This window comes from Megascapheus bottae, chromosome 17, assembly GCF_031878675.1.
Source record: "Megascapheus bottae isolate mThoBot1 chromosome 17, mThoBot2.hap1, whole genome shotgun sequence".
Classification (NCBI taxonomy): Eukaryota; Metazoa; Chordata; class Mammalia; order Rodentia; family Geomyidae; genus Megascapheus; species Megascapheus bottae.
In genome coordinates this window covers 43,179,211-43,204,534 of record NC_143525.1, presented here as the reverse complement: position 1 = coordinate 43,204,534, position 25,324 = coordinate 43,179,211, and the positions used below count along the sequence as shown (strand labels likewise).

Genomic DNA, 25,324 nt, shown 5'->3' with positions numbered 1-25,324 from the left:
ACAAAAAGCACTTCAATCAAAAGCTTACCACCTTCCCTCCTACTTGTCCCACACCAGAGGATATTTTAGTTGTCTTCATTCTTTTTGCTAAAAGTATATATTATATGTACTGAAGATTTTCATCATGGTATTTTACACATAGATATTTTAACCAGAAGAGCATCCTCTTTCCCCAAACCTTTTTTTTTTTGCTGGTTCTGAGACTTGAATTCTGCCCCTGTGCTCCTTTTGCTCAAGGCTAACACTCTATACTTGAGGCACAGCACCACTTTTGGCTTTTTCAGTGATTTAAACCACAACCCTCAGATTTCAGCCTCCTGAGTAGCTAGATTATAGGCATGAACCAACCACCAACCACCAGTGCCCAGCCCTAAGCTTTTTTTCCTTCAAAATTTCTTTGGTGCCAGTTCTGGGATTGGAACTCAACGTACTCACTTTCACCCAGCTTTTTTTTTCACTTGCCATGCTATTACTTGAGCCATGCCTCCCATCCTTTCGCTGCCCACGATGGTCTCAAATTTCCTGTGCTCAAGCAGTGTAATTCCATTACACTCCTGTGGAGCAGCGACCAAAAAGCTTTAGCTGACATTTATATACATTATGGGGCAAGTACTAACATTCTTTATAATGAAAGTAAGTCAGTATCAACAATTTAAGGCAATGAGGTAAACTTATATCCCAAGTGCTAGAATTAATGCATGCTACCAGATTTTTATTGCATTAGCTTGGATTTTCATTTTCTGAATTAGGATTTTACTATGTAGCCCAGGATGGCCTTGAACTCTCATTCTGCTGTGTCAATCTCCCAAGTGCCATCTTGCCTGGCTACTAAGTTAGACTTAAAGTAGAAATCAATGCAAGTGTGCATCACTCCCCCATCTAAACCCCATAGAAATATAAAAGGTTTCTCTGGAGGAATGAGTATGTCATCTCTGAGCCACACATTCATCCCAGTTGTGTTTTGTTTTTTGCTGGCTCCTTTGGAGAGGAAGTCTAATGGACATTTGTCTGAGCTGGCTCTGAATCTCAATTCTTTGGATCTTGAAGAGCAACAAATACAGGTATGGGCAACCAGTACGTGGTTCCTTAACCAACTGTTTATGTTTATCAGTGTGTAGTCTTCCATAAACACTTTATTGTAGTACTTTACAGGAAAGAAGCTGGTATTTCTTTAGCTTAGTACATGATTCAGCTGTACTGAGTCACAGCTGAATGCCTTGTGAACATAGAGAAGCTGCATGCTGTTCCACAGACAACAGAGCACACAGATACAGGGTTTCAAACACAAGCTGAGACGGTGTGGGAACATGCACTACAGAGCACTTTGATACTTATTGAATTTAGAAAATTTCATTTCCAGCCCGATTTTTTCTGGATTCTTAGGAAAATGAGACTTGGTGATCACTATCCAAATGAAAGTGAAAATATCCCTTTTTTCCATGCCACACATTCCACATTGTACATATGCACAAGACTTCAGAAATCCATGAAAATGGGACACTATTCCATTTTCATTTTAGTGCTTAGGTACATAATAACTGCTGATGTACTCTGTTCAGCAATCCCTAGGTTGGGAAATGGTAAGACATCATAAACAGGTAAGGCACAAGATGAAACTTATATGAAGCAGAGATGAAATCAGAATTTTTAAAACCCTCTTTTATTTAGAGTAATAAGCCATCCACATGTAAGTTTTCTGCTTTCCACCAGCTAGAAATGGGCTTATTTCTGGTATCACTTAGCTGTATTTACCTTAGTGAACACAAGAAAGGAACAGACTGGACTCAAATGGGAGAGCCCTTGCCTAGGGCGCCTAGCCCTAGGTTCAGTGCTGAGTACTGGATAAAAAGGAACAAATAAGGCACTGGAAGAGACAGATTATCACAGTGCTCCAGCTGGAAGCCAGCAGGAATGCACAAGTGAGGCACAACTGAATACTCGGAAGAGAGTGGTTCTTCATTTGCTTTCAAAGCAAATTAGTTTGCAACAGTGAATAAATGGGCACCTAAAGTCAAATGAAGCCCTAAGGCAGTTAGCCTAAGCAAGAAAGTTGTTCTAATACATTACCTGAAACAAACTTATGAGTAAATCCCAAATATTTAGTATGCATAGTATCATTTATAATTACTTCCTTTTTCTTTAGACAAACACCAAATAAATGCAGAGGAAGGAGATGAGCCATAATTGGAAGTCAGTCTAGGAGCTCTGGCTTTAGCTAATGCCAAACAATCTAAGAAATTATGCTGTTTAATGTAAATCTATACTAAGGTTTTTGGGTACTGCTTTTTAAATAAGCTCAACTTACAGTCAACATGCTAGTCTCTCAAAAGCAAACAAACATGCTAAGGATGTAATAGCCATTTCAAAACCCATAAAGCATGATATTTTGTTTAGCTGTGGTCATGGGAGACTATCCCTATTTCCCACAAAGTCTTCTCTTGATATGTTGTAATATCATGGCATAAAAGGATTCAAAGTGCCCGAAGTGCCAGCCAACACAAGGACCGCAGGTTTTGATTATAAACCATGATACTGAATAATGTCTGAATGAGAATACTGATATGGATGGTCAGATGAAAGATACCAAAATGTCAGACAGCCCATCGACTGCTGTTGCCATGAGATTCAACAGTCAACATCAGTCTAATAAGCTACCTGACAAGGTGGTACAGTCATGGAGATGTCACGACGATAGGCAAAACAAGCAGACATTCAGGAAGGATTTGATTAACCAAACCAAGCATTTCTGGCTTGTTGACATTTATCTCTAATTCTATTCTATTTTGACACAATGTCAATATAAATTTTCCTAAAGGGGGAGGGGGAACTAAAATCATTTATTTTCCTAAACAAAATAGATATGCTTAATCAGAAAAAAATCTCAAAGGAAAAAAAAAAGTGTTGGGGCCAGGAGTATGGCCTAATAGTAGAGTGCTTGCCTAGCATGCATGAACACCTGGGTTCCATTCCTAGTATCACATACATAGAAAAAGTCAGAAGTGGTGCTGTGGCTCAAGTGGCAGAGTGTTAGCCTTGAGAAAGCCCAAGGACCCAAGGACAGTGCCCATGAGCTGAGCTGAGTTCAAGCTTCAGAACTGGCAAAAAAAAAAAAAAAAAAAAAAAAAAAAAAAGTATTGGCCGGGAGTTTGGCCTAGTGGTAGAGTGCTTGCCTAGCATGCATGAAGACCCTTGAGAAAGTCCAAGGACAGTGCTCAGGCCCTGAGCCCAAGCCCAAGCCTGGCCAAAAAAAAAAAAAAAAAAAAAGTATTAAAACTAGAGTACAGGGGCCGGGAGTTTGGCCTAATGGTAGAGTGCTTGCCTAGCATGCACGAAGACCCGGGTTCAATTCCTCGGTACCATATACATAGAAAAAAGCCAGAAATGGTGCTAAGGCGCAAGTGGTAGAGCTCTAGCCTTGAGAAAGTCCAAGGACAGTGCTCAGGCCCTGAGCTCAAGCCCACGACTGGCAAAAAAAATAAAAATAAAAAAAAAATAAATAAAACTAGAGTACAAACTTGCTAAAATTAACAAATTGGAGGTGTGGTGTGTTTAAAAAAAAAGTAACTTTTCTTGTGTCCCGTGATTTTTACATTAGCATATTCCTTTTCTTTCCCAGCTATCACAAACCATGAAATCCTCAGAGGAGACAACTCTTAGAGGCATCATTTAGCAGTGGGTAGTAGTCCAGTTCCAGAAATAACAAGGCACCTGGGTATTGGCTCTTTTTTGCAGATAAATAAAACTTAAGAAATTCTGGCTATAGGGAGGGGATAGGGGAAAGAAAACTGATAGAAAAGCAAGGGAAGGGGTATCAATGATCAAGAAGTAATGTATCTACTACCTGATGAGTATAACTTCAACCCCTCTATATATTATTTCAACAATAAAATACAATTGAAATGAAAAAAAGAAAAAAAATTCTGGCTATAGTTGGATTTGGCAAGGTTGCCCTTGAGTTGCTATAAGCTAAAAGGAAGGGGAAAAAATAAAATCGCTCAAGAAAACAAACACAATTTTGGAATGATCAAAGATGTCTTTATAAAGGTTTTTTTTTCATGACTTCATTCTAAATATACAGAATAAAAAATGGTGTACTCACTTGTGACACCAAACAGATTTTCCTTATACTGTTTTAAAATGTAAAAGATTAATCTCTCCAGAGGGTGTGCAATGCATCATAAAATGGCCTTTTTTTTAAAGGGAGTGAAAGTCTTAGTAGGATGGCATATTAAATTGTACCATGATAGGCATGCAAGATTGTTATCCAATCTACATATAATTTATATACATTTTGATGACTTAGAAAAAAACGAATCACTTGAGAGAAGCCTAAAAAGCTTGACATATTTAACATACTGAAGAACTTTTTGTGTGGCAAGTATTCTCCAATTGTACCAAGTGGGACCTTTTGAAAGAAACAGCAGGCCAGTTTCTGTTAACGTTGAGGCTGAACATCACATTCACCCTAATAAAATACAACACGGATCAAATTGAGGGTCAATACCTTACCTTAACACATAAAGGAAAAGTATGCCAGTGCAAAATATGAACTAAACTGCTTTCAAGAAAAACATTTTTAAAATTGTTACAGGTTGGAAAAGAAAATTTTCCTTCCTGGTTAAGGGTCCTCCCAATGTATGGGAGAACCCATTCATCCTAACTTTCTGCAGTTAAAACCTTTTTTGCTTATTTAGTCTTCTCCTCTGAGTTCAACCGCTGTTGGATTCGTTTGGCATAACTTTGTGCCATTGAGTTAATGATAGACAGGATAAAGTAACACACCATCACCACGACCAACTTCTCAAACATCCAAGATAACCAGTTTTCTCCCTGCAGGAAAAGCAAAAAGCAAACAATTCAAATGAAAAGGCCTCATTCTTTCAACAGTAAGTAGGGGACCATTTACAATATCTTAGGGAAAATAATGGGAACTTGAAACTTTAAACCCAAACGCCTAGGCCAAGGCCAGGCATTTTTTTTTTTTTTTTTTTTTTTGGCAGTCCTGGACTTGGACTTTCTCAAGGTTAGAGCTCTAGCACTTGAGTCTCAGCACCACTTCCGGTTTTTTTCTATGTATGTGGTACCTAGGAATCGAACCTGGGTCTTCGTGCATGCTAGGCAAGAACTCAATCACTAGGCCAAACTCCTGGCCCCCAAGGCCAGGCATTTTTTCACTTGGATGATCAGGATTTCACTTTGTTGGGCAGAAAGTTGATGTGATTCACAATTTAGTAAGAAATGCATATGTGAGCTAATCTTTTGTTTTTTGCTTTGATCTAAGAATATAGTTATGAGCTAAATTATCCTCTATAATTGTGAAGCAGTTGTCAGGACAGTTAAACAGTTTTGTTTTCGTATTGGGAGTTAAGATGTAACTGTAAGTTGTTTTTGGACAAGTGAGGGCAGTAAAGGGCCATGTGAAGAGTGTAAGGCCATTACAAAGCTACTGCTTCCTTCAAGTTTCCTATTTCAGGCTATTGCTTACTTCCTCCCGTAACGGAACTATTTATATAAAAGCACTCTTGGTTTAAGTTAAAGTCCTTAAGTTCAGCTATGTTAAGAGGAACCCTGATTTATTTTAAAACAAGCAAACTCAATTACTTTTTCACAAGAAAAAGGAAAAACAGAATAGCATGATTTAAGCTACCTAGATCAAGTATTTTGCTATGTTACAAATTTTAACTTTTTAATATAATCAAGCAGGGAAATATATCTGATAAATCAGTTAAGATCAAGGCAATAATTCATTCCGCATAATAGGATGTAACTGTCACTTTTTCCTACTACCTATACCATTGTTTTTGGAAGATGCTTGAAAAATAGTTAATACTTTTTATTTTTTGATATGGTTTAAAACAAACTTCCCAGTAGAGAGTAAGTGCATTAATGATACCAGAACTTCTGTTAAGAAATAGCCAAGCAAACCTCATTCTACCAAAAAATCAAAGAGCCAGAAACCTAATTTCTATCTGTAACAGCCCAGGGGGAAAATAACTCAGAGTAAATTCTCACCTGTGGGGTACCCATATCCCTTTTGTGGTGAAGCTTCTGGCGCTGAGCCTCCAGGTATTCCTGGAATGGCTTCTGCAGAGAAGGTCCGATGCCCGGGACAGCACTGGAAGCAGGGCACAGTAGTCCCCGGAAAAGATACATTTGGGAAGAAAAGCAGGAGAGATGTTAAAGAAAATTCACTTACCACCTGGACTCAAAAAGCAGAAACTGGATAAAAAGGAAGAACAAAATATAAGATAATCAGCTGTAAAAGATCGCATGAAACTCTTCATTTAAACAGCTCCTTAAAAGTAGGAAAATCTCTGTCATGAACATGTCTGAGAGAAACTAAAGGCTGCAGTCAGGAGCCACTTCTAAAGAACAAGAGGGCTCAAGAGTGAAGCCAGCACAGCAGACAGTGCACACTTGGGGCTGCACGAAGAATAAAATGAATGACTTCTCAGAAGTCCCACATTTATCACCACCAGTTCCTGTAAGAACTGGTTTGAACCGATTAATGAGGAAATGACTTATGCTTGTGTCATCCCTAGTTAAAAAAGAAACTGCCTGCCCCCTCTCCAGACCTCTCAGACTCCCAACTTCTCCGAGGGGGAGGTGCTTTCTCAATCTAAGTCCTTATTAGGACAATCCCTGCGTCATCCTTACCCAAAAAGAATGCATTAGCAAATTTGGGAGGCTCCTCCCCTTAGTCAGAAGTCAGTGATTAACACAGGAACAAAGAGGAACTATGAACCTTGAATCATTTCAGGGTTTATGGTGGATGGTTTGCACAGGAACTCCTGTACATTACTAAACAACTTGTTCTGAGATGACCGGGACAGAGATCTTCGATAAGAGGTGTACTTGGAGCTCTGTCTCACCCAGCTTGTGCGGAGGCAGTGCAGTTAAATCAGTTGGGTAACTGCAGCTATCAGGCACCTGTTGTAGATATATTGCAGACATTTTTTTTTTTTTTTTTTTTTGCCAGTCCTGGGCTTGAGCTCAGGGCCTGAGCACTGTCCTTGGACTTTCTCAAGGCTAGAGCTCTACCACTTGAGCCTCAGCACCACTTCCGGCTTTTTTCTATGTATGTGGTACCAAGGAATCGAACCCGTGTCTTCATGCATGCTAGGCAAGCACTTTAACCACTAGGCCAAACTCCCGGCCTATTGCAGACATTTTTATAAAAAGGTAACTTAGGACAACTTAGAAAATCAGTCACACCATGGCAAAAAATCCAATCTCTTTCCTTGGGCCAGAACCATTTCCAGCAGTGCCTGATGCTTTCCCTAAAGGGAAAGGAAACTTAATTGACTTTTTGTTTTGTTTTGTGGGTCACAGGGCCTGAACTCAGCCTAGGTATAGTCCCTGAGCTCTTCAGCTCAAGGCTACCCCCTCACCACTCCCCACACCTGCTTCTTTTCTGGAGGTAAATTGGAGATAATAGTCTCAGGTCCTTTTGTGCCCAGGCTGGCTTTGAACTTTGATCCTGAGATCTCAGCTTCCTGAATAGCAAGGATAACAGGCATGAGCCACCTTGCCTGGATTTTATTGACTATCTTTTTTTAGGACAAGCAGGCTGCCGCTTTTGGATCTGGATTTTTACATTTTCTGTAATACAAAGCAGAGGAATTAAAGAGAAAGGCTTTGGCTGGGTATGTAGTCTAATGGTAGAGTGCTTGCCTAGCCTAGCATGCAAAAAGCCCTGGATTCAATTCCTTGGTACTACATACACAGAATAAGCAGGAAGTGGCGTTGTGGCTCAAGTGGCAGAGGGCTAGCCTTGAGCAAAAAATGTTCAAGAACAGTGCCCAAGCCCTAAGTTCTAGCCTCAGGACAAAGAGAGAGAAGGAGGGAGGGGGAGAGAGGAAGGAAGGGAGGGAGGGAGAGAGGGAAGGGGAGAAGGAGGGAGAGAGAGAGAGGGAAGGAGGGAGAGGGAGAGAGAGAATACTGGGTGGGTAGTTTGGTCTAGTGGTAGAGTGCTTGTCTAGCATACATGAAGCCCTGGGTTTGAGTCTTTGGTACCACATATACAGAAAATGCAAGAAGTGGTATTGTGGATCAAGTGGAAGAGTGCTGGCCTTGAGAAATACCAAGGACAGTCCCCAAGTCCTTAGTTCAAACAACAGGACAGGCAATAAATTAAATAAATAAATAAATAAATAAATAAATAAATGAATGAAACAGTTGGGAATGTCAGTAGTTCATATATTTGTACTAGCAATAAATTACATGAGTATAAAAGAAATTACAGCAAAATATGTACACAAGAAGACCCAGTTTAAAAAAGGTCCAAAGAAAAGCTGACTGTTGGAGGCAGCTACCTACAGAAAGAGAGAGGGTAAACAGAGAGGGGGATTATGGTTGAGGTACTTTACATGCATATGTGAAAGTAAAATGACATAACCTATAGAAATTCTTTTAAGAGGAAAGGGGATAGGGACACAAGAAAGTGACAGAGGGGGTGGATCTAGTGGGTACACTGTATGGAACTGTCACAATGAAAGTTCCTACTACAACCAATGTATGCTAATAAAGAATCAATAAATGGGGGGAGGGAAATGGGGACAAAAACATAAGAAGGGGTATCAATGTGTGAGATGTAATGCACCTACTATCTGGCGAATGTAAATGGAACCCCTCTATACATTTCCTTGATAACAGAAGAAAAAAAAAAAGAATCTTGGGGCCAGGAGTTTGGCCTAGTGATAAGTGCTTGCCTACCATGCATGAAGACCGGGGATTGATTCCTCGGTACCACATACAGAGAAAAAAAGCCAGAAAGTGGTGCTGTGGCTCTAGTGGCACAACGATAGACTTGAGCAGAAAGTGTCCAAAGACAGTGCTCAAGCCCTGAGTTCAAGCCCCGGGACTGGCATTAAAAAAAAAGGAGAGAGAGAAAAAAAAAAGAAAGAAAAAGAAAAGAAGAATCTTAATAAAAAGTTTTCTTTCACCAGGTACAGTGACTCACGCCTGTAATCCTACCTACTTAGGAGGCTGAGATCTGAGGACCAAGGTTCAAAGCCAGCCAAGGCACTAAAGGACACTAAAGAACATTAGATTCTTGGGCCGGGAGTTTGGCCTAGTGGTTAAAGTGCTTGCCTAGCATGCATGAAGACCCAGGTTCGATTCCTTGGTACCACATACATAGGAAAAAGCCTGAAGTGGTGCTGAGGCTCAAGTGGTAGAGCTCAAGCCTTGAGAAAGTTCAAGGACAGTGCACAGGCCCTGAGCTCAAGCCCATGACTGGCAAAAAAAAAAAAAAAAAAAAAAAGAACATTAGATTCTTATTTCCAATTAACCACTAGAGAACAGGAAGTAAGGCTGTGGCTCCCGGGGCAGAGTGGTAGCCTTGAGCTGAAGAACTCAGGCATAGCACCCAGGCCCAGAGTTCAAGCCCCATTACATACATACATACATACATACACACACACACATATTTTTTTCCTCTAAGTCAATTTTACTCAAATTTATCTAATACTATCACCATTTTTTTTTTTGGCCAGTCCTGGCTTGAGCTCAGGACCTGAGCACTGTCCTTGGAGTTTTCTCAAGGCTAGAGCTCTACCACTTGAGCCTCAGCACTACTTCCAGCTTTTTTGTGGCTCTACCACTAGGCCAAACTCCTGGCCTGTTAGAGATTTCTTTTCTTTACCAGTCCTGGGGTTTGAGATCAGGGCCTGAGCACTGTCCTTGGATTTTTCTCAAGGTTAGAGCTCTACCACTCGAGCCACAGTACCACTTCCAGCTTTTTTCTATGTATGTAGTGCCAAGGAATTGAACTCAGGTCTTCGTGCATGTTAGGCAAGCACTCTACCACTTGGCCAAACTCCTGGCCCCAGAGTCTCAGGTCTTTTTCTGCCCGGGCTGGCTTTGAACATTGATCCTGAGATTTCAGTCTCCTGAGTAGCTAGGATTATAGCCACCATGCCCAGCCTTCCAGTTTTTTTCTATGTATGTAGTACCAATGATTCAAACCCAGGTCTTGGTGTATGCTATGCAAGCACTCTACCAATAGGCCAAACTCCCAGCAACTATTAGAGACTTTTTGTTGCTGTTGTTGGTTGTGGTGCTTTAACTCTGGGCCTAGGCACTGTCTCTGAGTTCTTCAGCTCAAGGCTACCACCCTAACCCTTGAGCCATGGCACCACTTCTGGTTTTCTAGTGGTTAACTGGAGATAAGAGTTTCCTGTTCCTTAGTGCTTGGGCTGGTTTTGAATGTGATCCTCAGATCTCAGCCTCCTGAGTAGCTAGGATTATAGGTGTGAGCCACCTCGCTCAGCTCTATTAAGAGATTTTTAGAAAAGGAAAAAGCTATAAAAGGAAAGAAAGAAAAACACCAACAAAACTCTAAATTCACTCAAAATCAGTTTCAGCTGGGTGCTGGTAACTTTTATCTACAATCCTCGTTACTCAAAAAGCTGAAATCTGAGGATTTCAGGATTCAAAGACAGCCCAGGCTGGAAAATCTGTGAGATTCTATTTCTAATTAACCATTAAAAAGCCAGAGTGGAGCAGGGTACACAGTCCCTATTTCAAACCCAAGGACTGACAACAACAACAAAAAAAAAGGAAACTAGTCTCAGACATGAAAAGAAACTTTTTGTACATGGGGAACAAAGACAAACTTCTTGGCAAATTTACTGTTAAACATCCACTTAAAGAAAAAAAATCCAAAGTAACATTGGTCAGAAGTATGTCAAGACCCTGACTGTTTTTCAAACATAGAATCTATGGTTTCTCTATAGTTTTTAAGTTTTCTCCTTCCCCTCACCCCCTCCGATGTGGAGCTTCAACTTAGGGCCTGGGAGCTCTCTCTGAGCTTTTGTCCTCAAGGCTAGTGCTCTATTACTTGAGCCACACTCCAGAACCTTCCGTAGTTTTTTTTTTTTTTTTTTTTTAAATACATATGCTATTGTGTCTGGAAATCACTTATGTAAATAAAATTTGTATTTTAAACTTTCTTCTTATTTCCTCATAAAGGTTTGCCTTGCTTTTTGTTCTCACAGCCAGAAAATCTTCCCCAGGAAGCAGGACAACTGGCAGAGGTTGTATACAGAGTGGGTGGAGTGATTATTCCTGTTTTTCACAATGGTAAATTCTCCTTTGTTGGTTAATACAGAGCACACGCCCATTCCAAGCATGCTAGAATTCATGGGTCATTATTATTCCTGTTGTCAAGGGACTCTTCTCAGTCCTGTAAGTCTCTAACAGGCTGGTTTACTACATATAAACTTTTTTTTTAAATTTCTTCATTATCAGTCAATAAAACTCAGTTTTGCTACCTGAAGGTCTGAATTTTTTCTTAAATTTATCATGATTGTTTGAATTTTTCCAGCCAGGTGTTCTTTTTTTTTTTTTTTTTAATATCTTTATCACACCAAGGCACTGTACTTAAGAAAACAGAAATAAATGTAAGAACTATATTGATTTGTCAGGCTTATTCCCAGTAAAAGGAGGTAAGTCAGAAAGATCAGGAGTTCAAAACCAGATTTGGTTACACAAGAATAGCTTGTTAGAAATACAAAGCAAGGGGGCCGGGAGTTTGGCCTAGTGGTTAAAGTGCTTGCCCAGCATGCATGAAGACCCGGGTTCGATTCCTCGGTACCACATACATAGAAAAAAGCCGGAAATGGTGCTGAGGCTCAAGTGGTAGAGCTCTAGCCTTGAGAAAATTCCAAGGACAGTGCTCAGGCCCTGAACTCAAGCCCAGGACTGGCAAAAAAAAAAAAAAAAGAAATACAAAGCAAGGCCGGGAGTTTGGCCTACTGGTAGAGTGCTTGCCTAGCATGCACAAAGACCCAGGTTCGATTCCTTGGTACCACATAGACATGGAAAAAGCCAGAAATGGTGCTGTGGCTCAAGTGGTAGAGCTCAAGCCTTGAGAAAGTCCAAGGACAGACAGTGCTTAGACCTGAGTTCAAGGCTTAGGACTGGCAAAAAAAGAGATACAAAACAAAAAATTACTGACTTTTCTGGTTTTGAATACAGAAGCACAATTAAGAGATAAACAACTGAAGTGTCAATGACTTCTACAGAGGTGTTAAAAAGTAATATTTAATTTAACCTATGTTTCGCTCCTTTCTCCACTATTATTTTAGGGAACTGAGCACTAATATGAAGATATAGGTTATATTCACTTTCCTAAAAATCAGATCACTAAAAGCTTTTAAATGGGAAATGTAATTTTAGGAGATGGGAGCAGGCCAGGGTCATTAAGAGGAGAAAGGGAAAGCCAGACTGTAATGTAGTCCATGCTGAAGATTAAGTGCTCCAGGACAGTCTGGGATACATTGTGAGATAAAGTCTCAAAACAAAATCCTCTCAGGTCCTTTTGTGCCTGGGCTGGGTTGGAACCTTTATCCTCAGATCTCAGCCTCTTGAGTAGCTAGGTTTACAGGCGTGAGCCACCTTGCCTTAAAATATTTTTAAAGGCTTAGTTAATAGGACAAATCAATGTAAGACTATTGCTGAACTGGAGGTAGATCCTCCTTGCAGACTTTTCTGTCCTTCTTCAAACTGCAATCTTTCAGATCTCAGCTTACCAAATAGCTAGAACTATAGAAGAAAGCCACCCATGTTCTGCTTAGAAAGAGACTTTTCAAAGAGTCTGGATAGTTAAACCTCAATAGACAGACACATTGTGCCCACAGTGAAAAATCAAACGGGGTATCAAGGCATTAAGAATTTTGTTGATGAAATGAGGAATAATGGGTGTAAATCAATAAATCAGTTTATCCTCTAGTACCTGAGAATTCTGTCATCTGAGATCTGGCTTAGGAGCATTGTAGAGGTAGAGCCCTAAATTTAAAAAAAAAAAAAAGTTCATTTTTTCTCTTTCTCTACAAAAAAAGATGACAATCCTCTTTCTTGTTTAAAAAAAAAAAACAACCCAAACAAACACAGAGCTGAGAGTTTGGCCTAGTGGTAATGTGCTTGCCTAGCACGCACAAAGACCTGGGTTCGATTCCTCGGCACTACATTCATAGAAAAAAGCTGGAAGTGGTGCTGAGGCTCAAAGTGGTAGAGCCTTGAGCAAGTCTCAGACCCAGGACTGGCAAAAAAATCCCCCAAAACCAAAAAACAAACAAACCTTGTAAATAAATCTATTTTTAGAAATGTGTCCATTTAGTCATCACAGGGTTAAAATTTTCTCCCCACTCCCCAGGCAGTGATCTAAACAGGTCTAACGGTTAGTATTTTAATGAGTTGTCATTTCCTGTCTGATAAAGATTCTCACAGTATTTAGCCACCAGTTTCCTTGGGGACCAACCAATACTACAGCTCTGTTCCTAGTGACTCAGAACGGACCTCAGACTCTAGGCCTGATTCAATTATGACAGACTGCCCTCTACATGAAACTATCTTCCTGAGGAGACAGCTTAGAAAGGGTAGCAGTTTATCCTGGGCTCTTTCTGAGGAAGCCAAAGGCCATTCATTTCCTGCTGACTCTCAGTATTTATATCAGTTCTGACCTCAGAGTTAGGGGGAAAAAAAAAAGACACATATATTTATACATATTTTTTTCTTCAGTATTAGAAACTGAATCACAAGCTTTGAGCATGCCACTAAATAAGCATTTTACTCTCATACTCAGCTCTGAAAATGTACGTTTAATTTGGAAAAAAGAAGGTCTAGTAATTGTTTGGAATGAAAGTGTTTTATGTTTATCACTTAATTGGATACATGATAGACCATCTGAGGCTGATATTGAAAGAGAAAACTGGTTGTTGGATTTGATATGTGGTAGCCTGCCCAAATCAAGTTCCTTTATAGTTAGGATCTTGGAAGAACATCTCAATATAAAACAAAATTCATGTAGTATATGGAAAATTATGTACTATATAGAAAAATCTAGAGTTTTTTCAGTAATACATATTTAGAATATCAACATGGCTAATATTAAACTTTGATGTGATTCAACCTGAAGACCTTGGATTAAAATATATTACATGTCATTTGTATCTGTGCCACTTTCAACCTTTTTTTGTACTCAATAAAGTTATTAGGAGCTGGACAATATGGCTCATGCCTGTAATCCTAGCTACTCAGGAGGCTGAGGTCTGAGGACCTCGGGTTCAAAGCCAGCCTTGGCACTAAAGACCATGAGACTCTTATCTCCAATTAACCATTAGAAAAAAAGAAATGGGGCTCTCGCTCAAGGCATATGGCGGTAGCCTTGAGCTAAAGAGCTCAGGAACAAACGCCCAGTCCCATGACTGACAACAACAACAAAAGTTATATAAGTATTTTCAAGGTACCAAGTAAAACTGATCAGATGCCAAAAAGATTTTATTAAATAAAATAAGTTGAAGCTGGGTGCTGGTGGCTATAATCCAGCTTTCAACTGTCTCAAGGCCTTTCCTGTTGGATCAGGTTTGAAAATATGATCCTCAGATCTCAGCTTCCTGAGTAGCTAGCACTATAGGCTTGAGTCACCTGTGTCCAGCCTTGGCAGCTTTTATGAACAGAGCTGAGGCTGCCTTGAAAGTGCATTGAGTTGTAAAAATGAAATACCAGTGGCCGGGAGTTTGGCCTAGAGGTAGAGTGCTTGCCTAGCATGCATGAAGACCCGGGTTCGATTCCTCAGTACCACATACATAGAAAAAAGCTGGAAATGGTGCTGAGGCTAAAGTGGTAGAGCTCTAGCCTTGAGAAAGTCCAAGGACAGTGTTCAGGCCCTGTGCTCAAAAAAAAAAAAAAAAAAAAAAAAAAAAAGAAAAAGAAGAATGAAATATCATTAATAGGGACCCACTCAGACCTAAAGGGAAAGAACAATAAACAGTCTACAGAATTTTAAATTTAAGGTGAGAGAGCATGAAGCTTACTCCAAGTGACATGATCATCATGAGTGGATGGATACCCCTTCCTCCAGATGACAATAATGATTAGAATTAAATTTCACATAAAAATAGTCTAGTTATTCCAAAAACTAGAGGCAATCTATCATGCTCTTCCCTTATCATTTAATGAAAGTAACTTCTCTGTAGTTTGGATTCTCCATCTTCTCAGCAGTAGTACCTCACAGGTACTATATATTAAGAAATTTATGGGGCTAGGAGTTTGGCCTTGTGGTAGAGTACTTGCCTAGCATGCATGATGACCTGGGTTCAATTCCTCGGTACCACACACATAGAAAACGGCTGGAAGTGGTGCTGAGGCTCAAGTGCTCTAGCCTTGAGAAAGTCCAATGACAATGCTCAGGCCCTGAGCTCAAGCCCAGGACTGGTGCGCATGTGCACGCACACACGGGCGCGCACACACACACACACACATGCACACACACACACACACACACACACACACACACATGAAACGCATCTGACACTACAGATAATTACTAGGTGTTAGTTTCCTTGCTTCAGTTTGTCTTAAAAAAATGATTTCCTATGTCTAGTTTGATATTACTTGGGGCCTCCATTTGGACAGCACTATACTAAGTCTTCCCCATAGCCTAAAATACTGTGGTTTCTCTTATTAATGAAATGAAATGTGAAAGGAATGACACTGGCTTGTCTTTTCCTTTACCCTACAATTTTACATAATTCAAGGTAATACTTCAGTTTTAGTTTTCACCCTTCTACTGAAATGCTCAAATTATGGTCAAGAGCTATTTCCTAATAAAATATTCATTTCTCATCTAATAGTCTAACTGTGCTACTTGTTAGTATCTATGACAAAAAAAACACACAAGGGTTAAATGTCCAAAGAGAAGATATAGCTGAGTGCCATGGTACACCAGTAATCTTAGCTACTCAGGAAGATGAGATCTTAGGATGAAGGTTTGAAGTTAGCCCAGGCAGAAAAATACAAGAAACTCTATCTTCAGTTAGACAGCCAAGAAACTAGACTGAAGATATGGCTCAAATACTAAAGCTCTGGTGGTGAGTGAGAAAAGCAAAGCTATCTCAAATTCAATCCTGGTAGGTGGGGAGAAAAGATACATAATGTAAAACTGATATGAAAAGGAAAAAAGCTTCCTTAAACTGAAGAGGTTAAAATAAAATCACAGTGTACAATTGAGTCTCAGCAGCTGGGGACTTAACCCTAGTGAATCCTTTTTCAGATACTACAAATAAATGTGCTGGGCTGGGAGTTTGGCCTAGTGGTTAAGTACTAGCCTAGCATGCATGAACCCCTGGGTTCAACATACATAGAACAAAGCTGAAGTGGTGCTGAGGCTCAAAGCTCTAGCTTTGAGAAAGTCCAAGGACTTTCAGGGCTCAGGCCCTGAGCTCAAGCCCAGGACTGACAAAAAAAAAAAATGTGTTCTGCATTTTTGTAATCTTTCCCAATTATTTCATAATGATCAATGCCAAAGAGAATATACACATAAAACTTTTTTTTTGGGGGTGGGTTGTGGGTCTTGAACTCTGGGCCTGGGCACTGTCCCTGAGCTCTTGGTTTGTTGCAAGTCATATGCTTAATGTTATTTTCTGTCACACCTGGCAACATTTTATATTTTAAAACAAGGATTTTCTTTCTGTAAAAGAAAAGTCCAGGTTCCAGCTAGGCACAGTGGCTCATAGCTGTAATCCAAGCTACTCAGGAGGCTGAGATCTGAGGATTGCATGTCAAAGCCAGCCAGGGACTAAAGTTCCTGAGACTCTTATCTCCAATTAACCACCAGAAAACTGGAAGTGGTGCTGTGACTCAAGGGGTAGGGCGTTAGGCTTGAGCCCTGAGCTCAGAGACAATACCCAAGCCAAAGGGGAGCCTTGAACCTTGAACTCTTGGACAGTGCCCAGGCTCAGAGTTCAAGCCCCATGACTGAGAAAAAACAAAACAAAACAAAACAATAAAACAGAAAAACAAAACAAAACAAAACAAACAAGCCCAGGTTCTAGTTCAAACAGCTCATTCCCACCATAGAGTGAGGAACACGAAATTCAAACACTTAAAATGACCTCTCTTGCCATAGGCAAGCCCTATGCTAAGGTCAAACATGAAGTTAACTCAGAAATAGAAAAATAGCAAAAAAGAGCATGGAACATTCTGTATCTGGTAAAAAGTCCCTGTTCTAGGCAACCCCATCCCCCAGCATTCAAGTTTAATGATTGAGTTATGGAAACTTTTCTTGTGTGGTAAAATTGGGGACTTTGTCTTCCAATAAGACTCTGGCAACCTGACAATGAGCCAATGTTCTGCATATGGTTTGTTGCAAGTCATATGCTTAATGTTATTTTCTGGGAATTCTCATCTATTTGGTGAGAATACTGGAACACATCATTTTAATCAGGAATTTTTAAAAGTTAGGTTTGGTTATATTAAGAAATCTATCTATTTCTCTCAATGGAGGTCTACAATTAAATAAAATTAGTTTTAAATCTTTTTTTTTTTAGTTTTAAATCTTAAACAAAAAACAGCCCACAATAAACCAGTGCCTATTAAGCTGTAAAGTTCCTGGTTTTTTGGTCTTATCCCCTTGCTTATTTCAATTATTTATTTAGATTTATAAGCCTCCCCCACCTCACCTTTTTCTCTTTCCTCCCTCCCTCCCTCCCATCCTTTACCAGTACCAGTACTTGGAACTCTGGGTCTGGGTACTGTCCCTGAGCTTTCTCAGCTTCTTGTAGCTACGACTATAGGTATGAGCCACCAGCAATCAGCTCAGCCTATCTTTATATTCCTTTTCTCTTTCCACTTGTTAAATATACCATAAGCCAGAAGGTTTTACCTGTAGTCTATGGAGGGAAATATGGTATTCCACACAATAATGTACAATATTAAAAACAGCACAGGTCAAAAGGTAAACTTAGTATATCATATGGAGTAGCTAAGTCCTTCATACTTAAATTGAGAATAGGAGCCATTTGGGGTAGGCATTAGAATAGCATTTAAACCTCTGTAAAATGAATACTAAACATGATTACTACAAGTGTAACTGTCAACAGCAATTCTTTCTATGCTCCCTTGGAAAAAATAAAGAGCCAGACCTAGCAAGCCACAGGTACACTTCTGGTGCTAATTTGCCCAAATATGGTCAATTAAAAAAAAAACGATAGAGTAGCTTATTTACCTCCAACATCTATTTTTATTTTTATTTTTTTGGTCAAACTTGGATTTGAACTCTGGGCCTGGGCATTGCTCCTGAGCTCTTCAGCTCCACAGCACCACTTTGGGTTTTCTCGTGGTTAGTTGGTGATAAGAGTCTCCAACAGTTTGAAATGCAATCCTCACACCTCAGCCTCCTGAGTAGCTAGGATTACAACTATGAGCCACTGTGCCTAGCTGGAACCTGGATTTTTCTTCTACACAAAAAGTCTCAGGGACTTTAGTGCCTGGGCTGGCTTTAAACCTTGATCCTCAGACCTCAGCCTCCTGAGTAGGTAAGGTTAAAGGTATGAGCTACGGTGTCCAGCTTTCAATGTGTACTTTCAATCATTTATTTTCTTCTTCTAAATGACTCTTTCATCATTAGACTCTCTCTCATATCCTAATCTAAACTACACCAAAAAATGTTATGGAGTATTGTTCAATACAGCAAATGTGTTAAAACAATCCAGAGTCTACAAATGGGAGAAAGATGAATAACTACCCAGTGGAATAATATAAAATAGTGAACATGAATAATTTTCATCCACACAAAACATAAAATAATACTAAAATATTTCAACATTATATGCAGTGGGAACTTTTATGAGGATAATAAAACTAAAAATTGTATGTCAGTTATTTATAATCTTTTTTTTTTTTTTGCCAGTCCTGGGCTTGAGCTCAGGGCCTGAGCACTGTCCTTGGACATTCTCAAGGCTAGAGCTCTACCACTTGAGCCTCAGCACCACTTCCGGCTTTTTTCTATGTATGTGGTACCGAGGAATCGAACCTGGGTCTTCATGCATGCTAGGCAAACACTTTAACCACTAGGCCAAACTCCCGGCCTAGTATTTATAATCTTTCTGAAGTTAATACATTTTTTCTCCCTTCCCTCCTTCCTTTCTTCTTTCCTCTTCCTTTTTTTTTTCTTTGCCAGTACTGGGGCTTAAACTGAAGGCCTGGCACTGTCCTTGGGCTTTCTTAAGGCTAGAGCTCGACCACCTGAGCCACAGCACCACTTCTGTTTTTTTTTTCTGTGTGTGTGGTGCCTAGGAATCAAACTTAGGACTTCGTCATGTTAGGCAAGCACTCTATATGGCTAGGCCAGATGGCAAAGTCATACATTTTCTGATCGGTAAAAGGCAATTGGAAGTACACAGTGATAATAAATATAACATGTAAAAAGGACCCACTGCTTAAAAGTATTTTCCTCAACAATTATCTATATAGTAGCTAGGCATGGTGGTAGAGACAGGAAGACTGTTAGTTTGAGGCTGGTCTAGAGAAAAGTTAGCCAGACCCTATCTTAAAAGCTGGAGGGGCCAGGAGTTTGGCCTAAAGGTAGAGTGCTTACCTAACATGTACAAAAACCTGGGTTAGATTCCTTGGAACCACCTACATAGAAAAAGCCGGAAGTGGTGCTATGGATCAAGTGGCAGAGCTCTAGTCTTGAGAAAGCCCAACAACAGTGCTCAGGCCCTGAGTTCAAGCCCTGGGACTGGCAAAAAAAAAAAAAAAAAAGCTGGAGCTAGGTGCTGTGGCTCACGCCTATAATCCTAGCTACTCAGGAGGCTGCCATCAAAGGCAGAAAAATGTCCGCGTGAGACTCTTATCTCCAATTAACCACCAGAAAAAAACAAAAGTGGGGCTGTGCCTCAAGGGGTAGGGCTGTAGACTTGAGCTGAAGAGCTCAGGGACAAAACGCCCAGGCCTAGAGTTGAAGCCCCACAACCGAGACAGACAGACAGACAGACAGACAGACAGACAGACAGACACACACACACACACACACACACACAGCTGGGAGTCGTAGTGTTTACTTGCAGTACCAGCTACTTGGGAGGCCAAGGTAGGAGAATTGTATCATGCATGTGGCATGTGACATAAATCATAGCTAAAAGACTGGGATGTGGCTAAAATAGTAGTTTATGACCAATAAGTCTGAATCTCTCAGTTCCATCCCAGTAGGATCAAAAAACAACAAACAGAAAAAGAAAGAAAAAACAGTATTAGTATAATCTTGAGAAAAGTCTTTGTCAAGAGCAAGAACACAAAGCCCTGAGTTGAAGTTCAAGTCCCAGTACTGACACACACATGAGCATGCACACACACTTAAGATTGACTTTCCTTCATTCTTCCCTAAGATCACAATGAAATCAGTCTTTTCATCCAGTCAACAGACATACTGCACAGGAGATTTTGAAAATATAGGTAGTATCAAAACCTGAAACAGTCATTTAAAAAAACTTACATGTTTTGGAATATTAACTCGTTGATATGAGTATAGGTCAACTACACTGTCCAATATTTAGAGAACTAAAAAGTCTGACTGTGGTTGGAAGGATTGATCAGTGGCCTCCTGAACTGGAGAAGAAATGCTACTCAGATACATGACTGAAAGGACAGCAAGTAGTCCGGACACTGGTGGCTCATGCTACTACTTAGGAGGCTGAGCCTGAGATCTGAGGACTGAAGTTCAAAGCCAGCCTGGGCATGAAAGTCCATGAGACTCATTTCCAATTAACCACCAGAAAACCCGAAGTGGTGCTGTGGCTCAAGGTGGTAAAGCTTTAGCCTTGAGGTAAGAGCTCAGGGGCAGCGCCCTGCCCAGAGTTCAAGCCCCACAACTGATCAAAAAAAAAAAAAAAAAAAAAAAAAAAAAAGAAGGAACAGCAACTAGATACAGACACAGAGAAGTAAAATAACCTGGCGGTGGCAGTTATATCTCAAATCTAGATTTGTTTTGTTCCCTGTGATCTTTTTACAATATCATTCTCTAGCTGGTCTTCCTCCAGACAACTTTTTTTTCTTAGTATTTCATAATTTCATTTTAAATTTGAATTGTTGACTCTTTACTGGCTTATCTTTTTTTTGTTGTTGTTTACCATGGCAATTCACTCTCTTCATTGGTTGCACAGTTTTAAATATCCTTCAACAGACTGCATTCCAAACTTAACTAGTTTAGTCTGATGATTTGTTAAACCATGTGGAGTTTTAACAATGTTAAAATTAACAGAGAATGATTCTATAGTAAATTAAAAGCAGTATTTTTAGTAAGCTCAATTCAAAAAAAGACCTCTTAAAACTTTTTTCCCCCTTTTTGTGGTGCTGGTTCTAAGACTTGAACTGAGGAGCTGGGTTCTGTCCCTGACCTTTTTTTGCTCAAGGCTACTGCTCTAACACTTGAGCGGGAACTGCACTCACAGCTTTTTTTTTTTTTTTTTTGTAGTTTCAGTGGAGATAAGAGTCTCACAGACTTTCCTGCACAGGCTGGCTTTGAACCACCATCCTCAGAGCTCAGCCTCCTGAGTAGCTAGGGTTACAGATTTGATCTGCTGGTTCCTGACTTAAAACCTCATTCTTGTTGTTGGGGAAGTAGTTCCAGATACTGAGATAAGAGGATCATTTAAGTCCTGTAGATTGAATTGAGGCTTATATGGGAAACATAATGCTGGGCTGGGTGCTATTGGCTCACACCTCTAAATCTACTTACACAGGAGGCTGAGATCTAAGAATAGTGGTTACATGGCAGCCTAGGCAGGAAAGTTTGTGAGAATCTTATTTCCAATCAACCACCAAAAAACCCCAGAAACGGAGTTGTGGCTCAAATGGTAAATTATGACACCTTGAAGGGAAAAAAAAAAAAAAAGAAAAAATCCAGGCCGGGAGTTTGGCCTAGTGATAGAGTGCTTGCCTAGCATGCATGAAGACCCAGGTTCGATTCCTCAGTACCACATACATAGAAAAAGCTAGAAGTGGTGCTGTGACTCAAGTACTAGGGTTCTAGCCTTGAGAAAATCCAAAGACAGTGCTGAGGTCCTGAGCTCAAGGCTAGAATTAGAAAAAAAAAAATCCAGTTATGAGTTCATTAAGCTCCTGGACTCCCACAAAACAAAACAAAACCAATGATGAACCTATAATCCTAGCTACCTGAGGATCTGAGATCTGAGATCTAAAGGATTGTGGTTTTAAACCAGCCTGGCTAAAAAGTCTGTGAGATCCGAAATTATCAGCAAAAAGGCAGGGTACAAAAATGGAGGGACAGAGAGTGAACAAATGCAGCAATGAATGATACTAACTAGACATCATTGAACTGAACTATGCATCTTGTGGGTGGAGATGGGAGGGAAAAACTGGAAGAGTGCGAGGCGAGGGAAGGGGTGACATTGTTCAAAAAGAAATAGACTCAGCCAGACACAGTGGCTCATGGCTATAATCCTAGCTACTCAGAAGGCTGAGATCTGAGGATCAAGGTTTAAAGCCAGCCCGGGCACAAAAAGATCTGAGACTCTTATCTCCAATTAACCTCTAGAAAACAGGAAGTGGGGCTTGGCTCAAGGGTAGGGTGGTAGCCTTGAGCTGAAGAGCTCAGGGACAGCGCCAGGCCCAGTTCAAGCCCCATGACACCCCCCCCCCACACACAAAAAAAGCCAGATAGGAGATATGGCTTAAGTGGTAGAGTACCATCTCAGTAAGTGCAAGTCCCCGAGTTCAAACCTCAGCAACAATAAACAACAACATAAAACACCAAAAAAAAAAATTACATTTACAACAACAAAACAAAACCCATTCTCTCCTGTACAACTTAGCCTCCATTTTAGTTTTAGCCATTCTAGTTTTGGTGAGTGTGTGTGTATATATATATATATATATATATATATATATTTTTTTTTTTTTTTGTAGTGTTGGGGATCAAACCTAAGGCCATGAACGGGCTAGGCAAGTGCTCTATCAACAGACAAACCCTCAGGTTTATTTGCTAGTTTTCATATGAACACTATATTTAAAAGCATTTCCCATTTCAAACCATAGAAAAACAAATCATGTCATGCTCAACTGGACAATCTGATCATGGTATAATGTTGCTGAAAAAATATCTTTTGGCATCTGATAATAAAGTATCATTTGTCAAATCAAATTATTTATACTGTTTATTATATAGAACTGGGCATGGTGGCTCATGTCTGTAATCCTAGCTACTCAGGAGGCTGAGATCTGAGGATTGCAGTTCAAAGCCAGCCTGGGTACTAAAGTCCCTGAGACTCTGCTCCAATCAACCACCAGAAAACCGGAAGTGGCACTGTGGTTCAAGGGTAGGGCAATAGCCTTGAGCTGAAGAATTCAGGGACAGTGCGCAGGCCCAGAGTTCAAGCCCCATGACAAACAAAAAATTAAAATATATTTATATTTTTAACATATATATGTATATATGTGTATATATATACATATGCATACGCACATACACACACACACACATTATCTAGAAAAGAAGCTGAGTGAATTCCTACAGACAGTATTGGAAAACTTTAGATAGTTTAGTCTTTTAAAATGGTCTGATTTTTCTCTGGTGACTGCTGTAACAGATTTCTGGTTGACATGTTTTGTTAACATTACAACATCTTATTGTGGCATATTTAATAATATACTAAAATAGTACATAAGATTTATTTTATACTTATGTGGAAATTGATGTATGACTGATGATCTTCATCTTCCTTTATAGGCTATTTTGAATGTCTTCTTCAATTTAAGAATAGGTCAAGCAATTTTTGCTTTTCTAAAACTAAAGAGTAGTTTCAAAAATTCTGACCGAGGAGCTGGGAGTGTGGCTTAGTGAGAAAGTGCTCACCTAGCATGCCCAAAGCCCTGGGTTCAATTCCTTGGTACTACATATACAGAAAAAGCTGGAAATGGTGCTGTGGCTCAAGTGGCAGAGTGCTAGCCTTGAGCAAAAAGTGTCCAAGGGCAGTGCACAGGCTAGGACTGGGAAAAAAAAATTCTGACCCAGCCAAGCTAAGGTGGCTCACACGTGTAGTCCCTAGCTATTCAGGAGGCTGAGAACTAAGGATTCACAATTTAAAGTAAGTCCAGGTAGGCAGGCCCAAGAGATTTTTATGTCCATTTAACTACCCAAAAGCTGGAAAGGAAGCTGGGACTACAAAGGTAAAACGCTAGCCTTGAGTGAAAAAGTTCAAGGATAGCAGGGCAGGCCCCCCTGAGTTTCAGTCCAGAATCTGAACATGCATATGTATACACACATACCTGACCTAACTCACTTTTTTTTTTTTTTTTGCAGGGGTGGGGGGGTGGGGGAGTGGGGCTTGAATGTAGAACCTGGGCACTGTCCCTGAGCTCTTCAGCTCAAGGCTAGCACTTTACCACTTGAACCACAGTGCCACTTCTGGTTTTCTGGGGGTTAACTGGAGATAAGAGTTTCACAGTCTTTTGTGCCCAGGCTGGCTTTGAACCTTGATTGTCAGATCTCAGCCTCCTGAGTAGCTATGATTACAGGTATGAGCCACTGGTACCCAGCTCTAATTCAGTCTTTTACACATATACTCTATTCAAACAATGATATTAACATTAATCTTTAAAGAATTACTCACCCAATAAAAGCCACCATTTGTTCCACTATGTGCTTGCTGAATGTTATGATAACGAAGATTTTCTGTAAGAAACACCAATTAAAATATTTAGTCATTAAAAACATACTATATATAAAAAATACTATAAGTAAAAAACATATAAAAAACATACTATAAGTTACCAAATATAGTCATTATTTTAAAAAGTTAAGTTCTGTGGATTTTGCTCAGGACGAGTGCTCTACCACTTAAGTCACAGTGTCACTTCTGATGTTCTGGTGGTTAATTGGTGATAAAAGAGTCTCATGGCTTTTTCCTGCCTGGACTGGCTTTGATCCTCGATCCTCAGATCTCAGCCTCCCGAGTAGCTAGGATTACAGGTGTGCGTGAGCAACCAGTGCCTGAGCAAACGTTTCTTTTAAGATAGAATAATAAGATAGAATTTAATTCAAATAGTACTTTTTGTTTTCTTTTCTAAGTGGTGGTACTTGGAATGAACTCAACGGTCTTATACAACATGCTAGGAAAATGCTCTACCACTTAAACTGCATTCCCAAACTGATACTATATATTCTGAAAGATGTTCTCCTTACGTGCGTAACTTAAACCTTATTAGGACACTTGACTGTGACTGAAAAAAAAAATGTAAGTCAAGAAACCCAAGACTAAAATAAAATATAGGGTCGGAATGCGGCTTAGTGGTAGAGTTGTTTGCCTAGCATGCATGAAGCCCTGGGTTCCATCCTCAGTAACACATAAGCAGCAAACTCCAGAAGTGGTGCAGTGGCTCAAGTGGTAGAGTGCTAATCTTGACCAGAAGAAGCTCAGAGGCAGTGCTCAGGCCCTGAGTTCAAGCCCCAGGACTGGCAAAAAAAAAAAAAAAATGTGGGCTGGGAGTGTGGCCTAGTGGTATGTGCTCACCTAGCATGCAT

At 40.0% G+C, this 25,324-nt stretch overlaps 1 protein-coding gene across 3 annotated transcripts in view; it reads right to left on the bottom strand.

The window, feature by feature from the left end:
• Nucleotides 1–4,013: 4,013 nt before the first annotated feature.
• Vmp1 (vacuole membrane protein 1) overlaps nucleotides 4,014–25,324 on the bottom strand; it is an 83,132-nt gene continuing 61,821 nt past the window's right edge. For all 3 annotated transcript variants that reach the window (XM_090351137.1, XM_090351136.1, XM_090351138.1), the window contains exons 10-12: nucleotides 24,414–24,475; nucleotides 6,013–6,115; nucleotides 4,014–4,830 (exon numbers count right to left, since the gene is read on the bottom strand). In XM_090351137.1, the coding sequence (XP_090207263.1) occupies nucleotides 4,687–4,830; nucleotides 6,013–6,115; nucleotides 24,414–24,475 (309 nt within the window). In that variant the 3' untranslated portion in view covers nucleotides 4,014–4,686. The remainder of the gene's footprint in view (nucleotides 4,831–6,012; nucleotides 6,116–24,413; nucleotides 24,476–25,324) is intronic.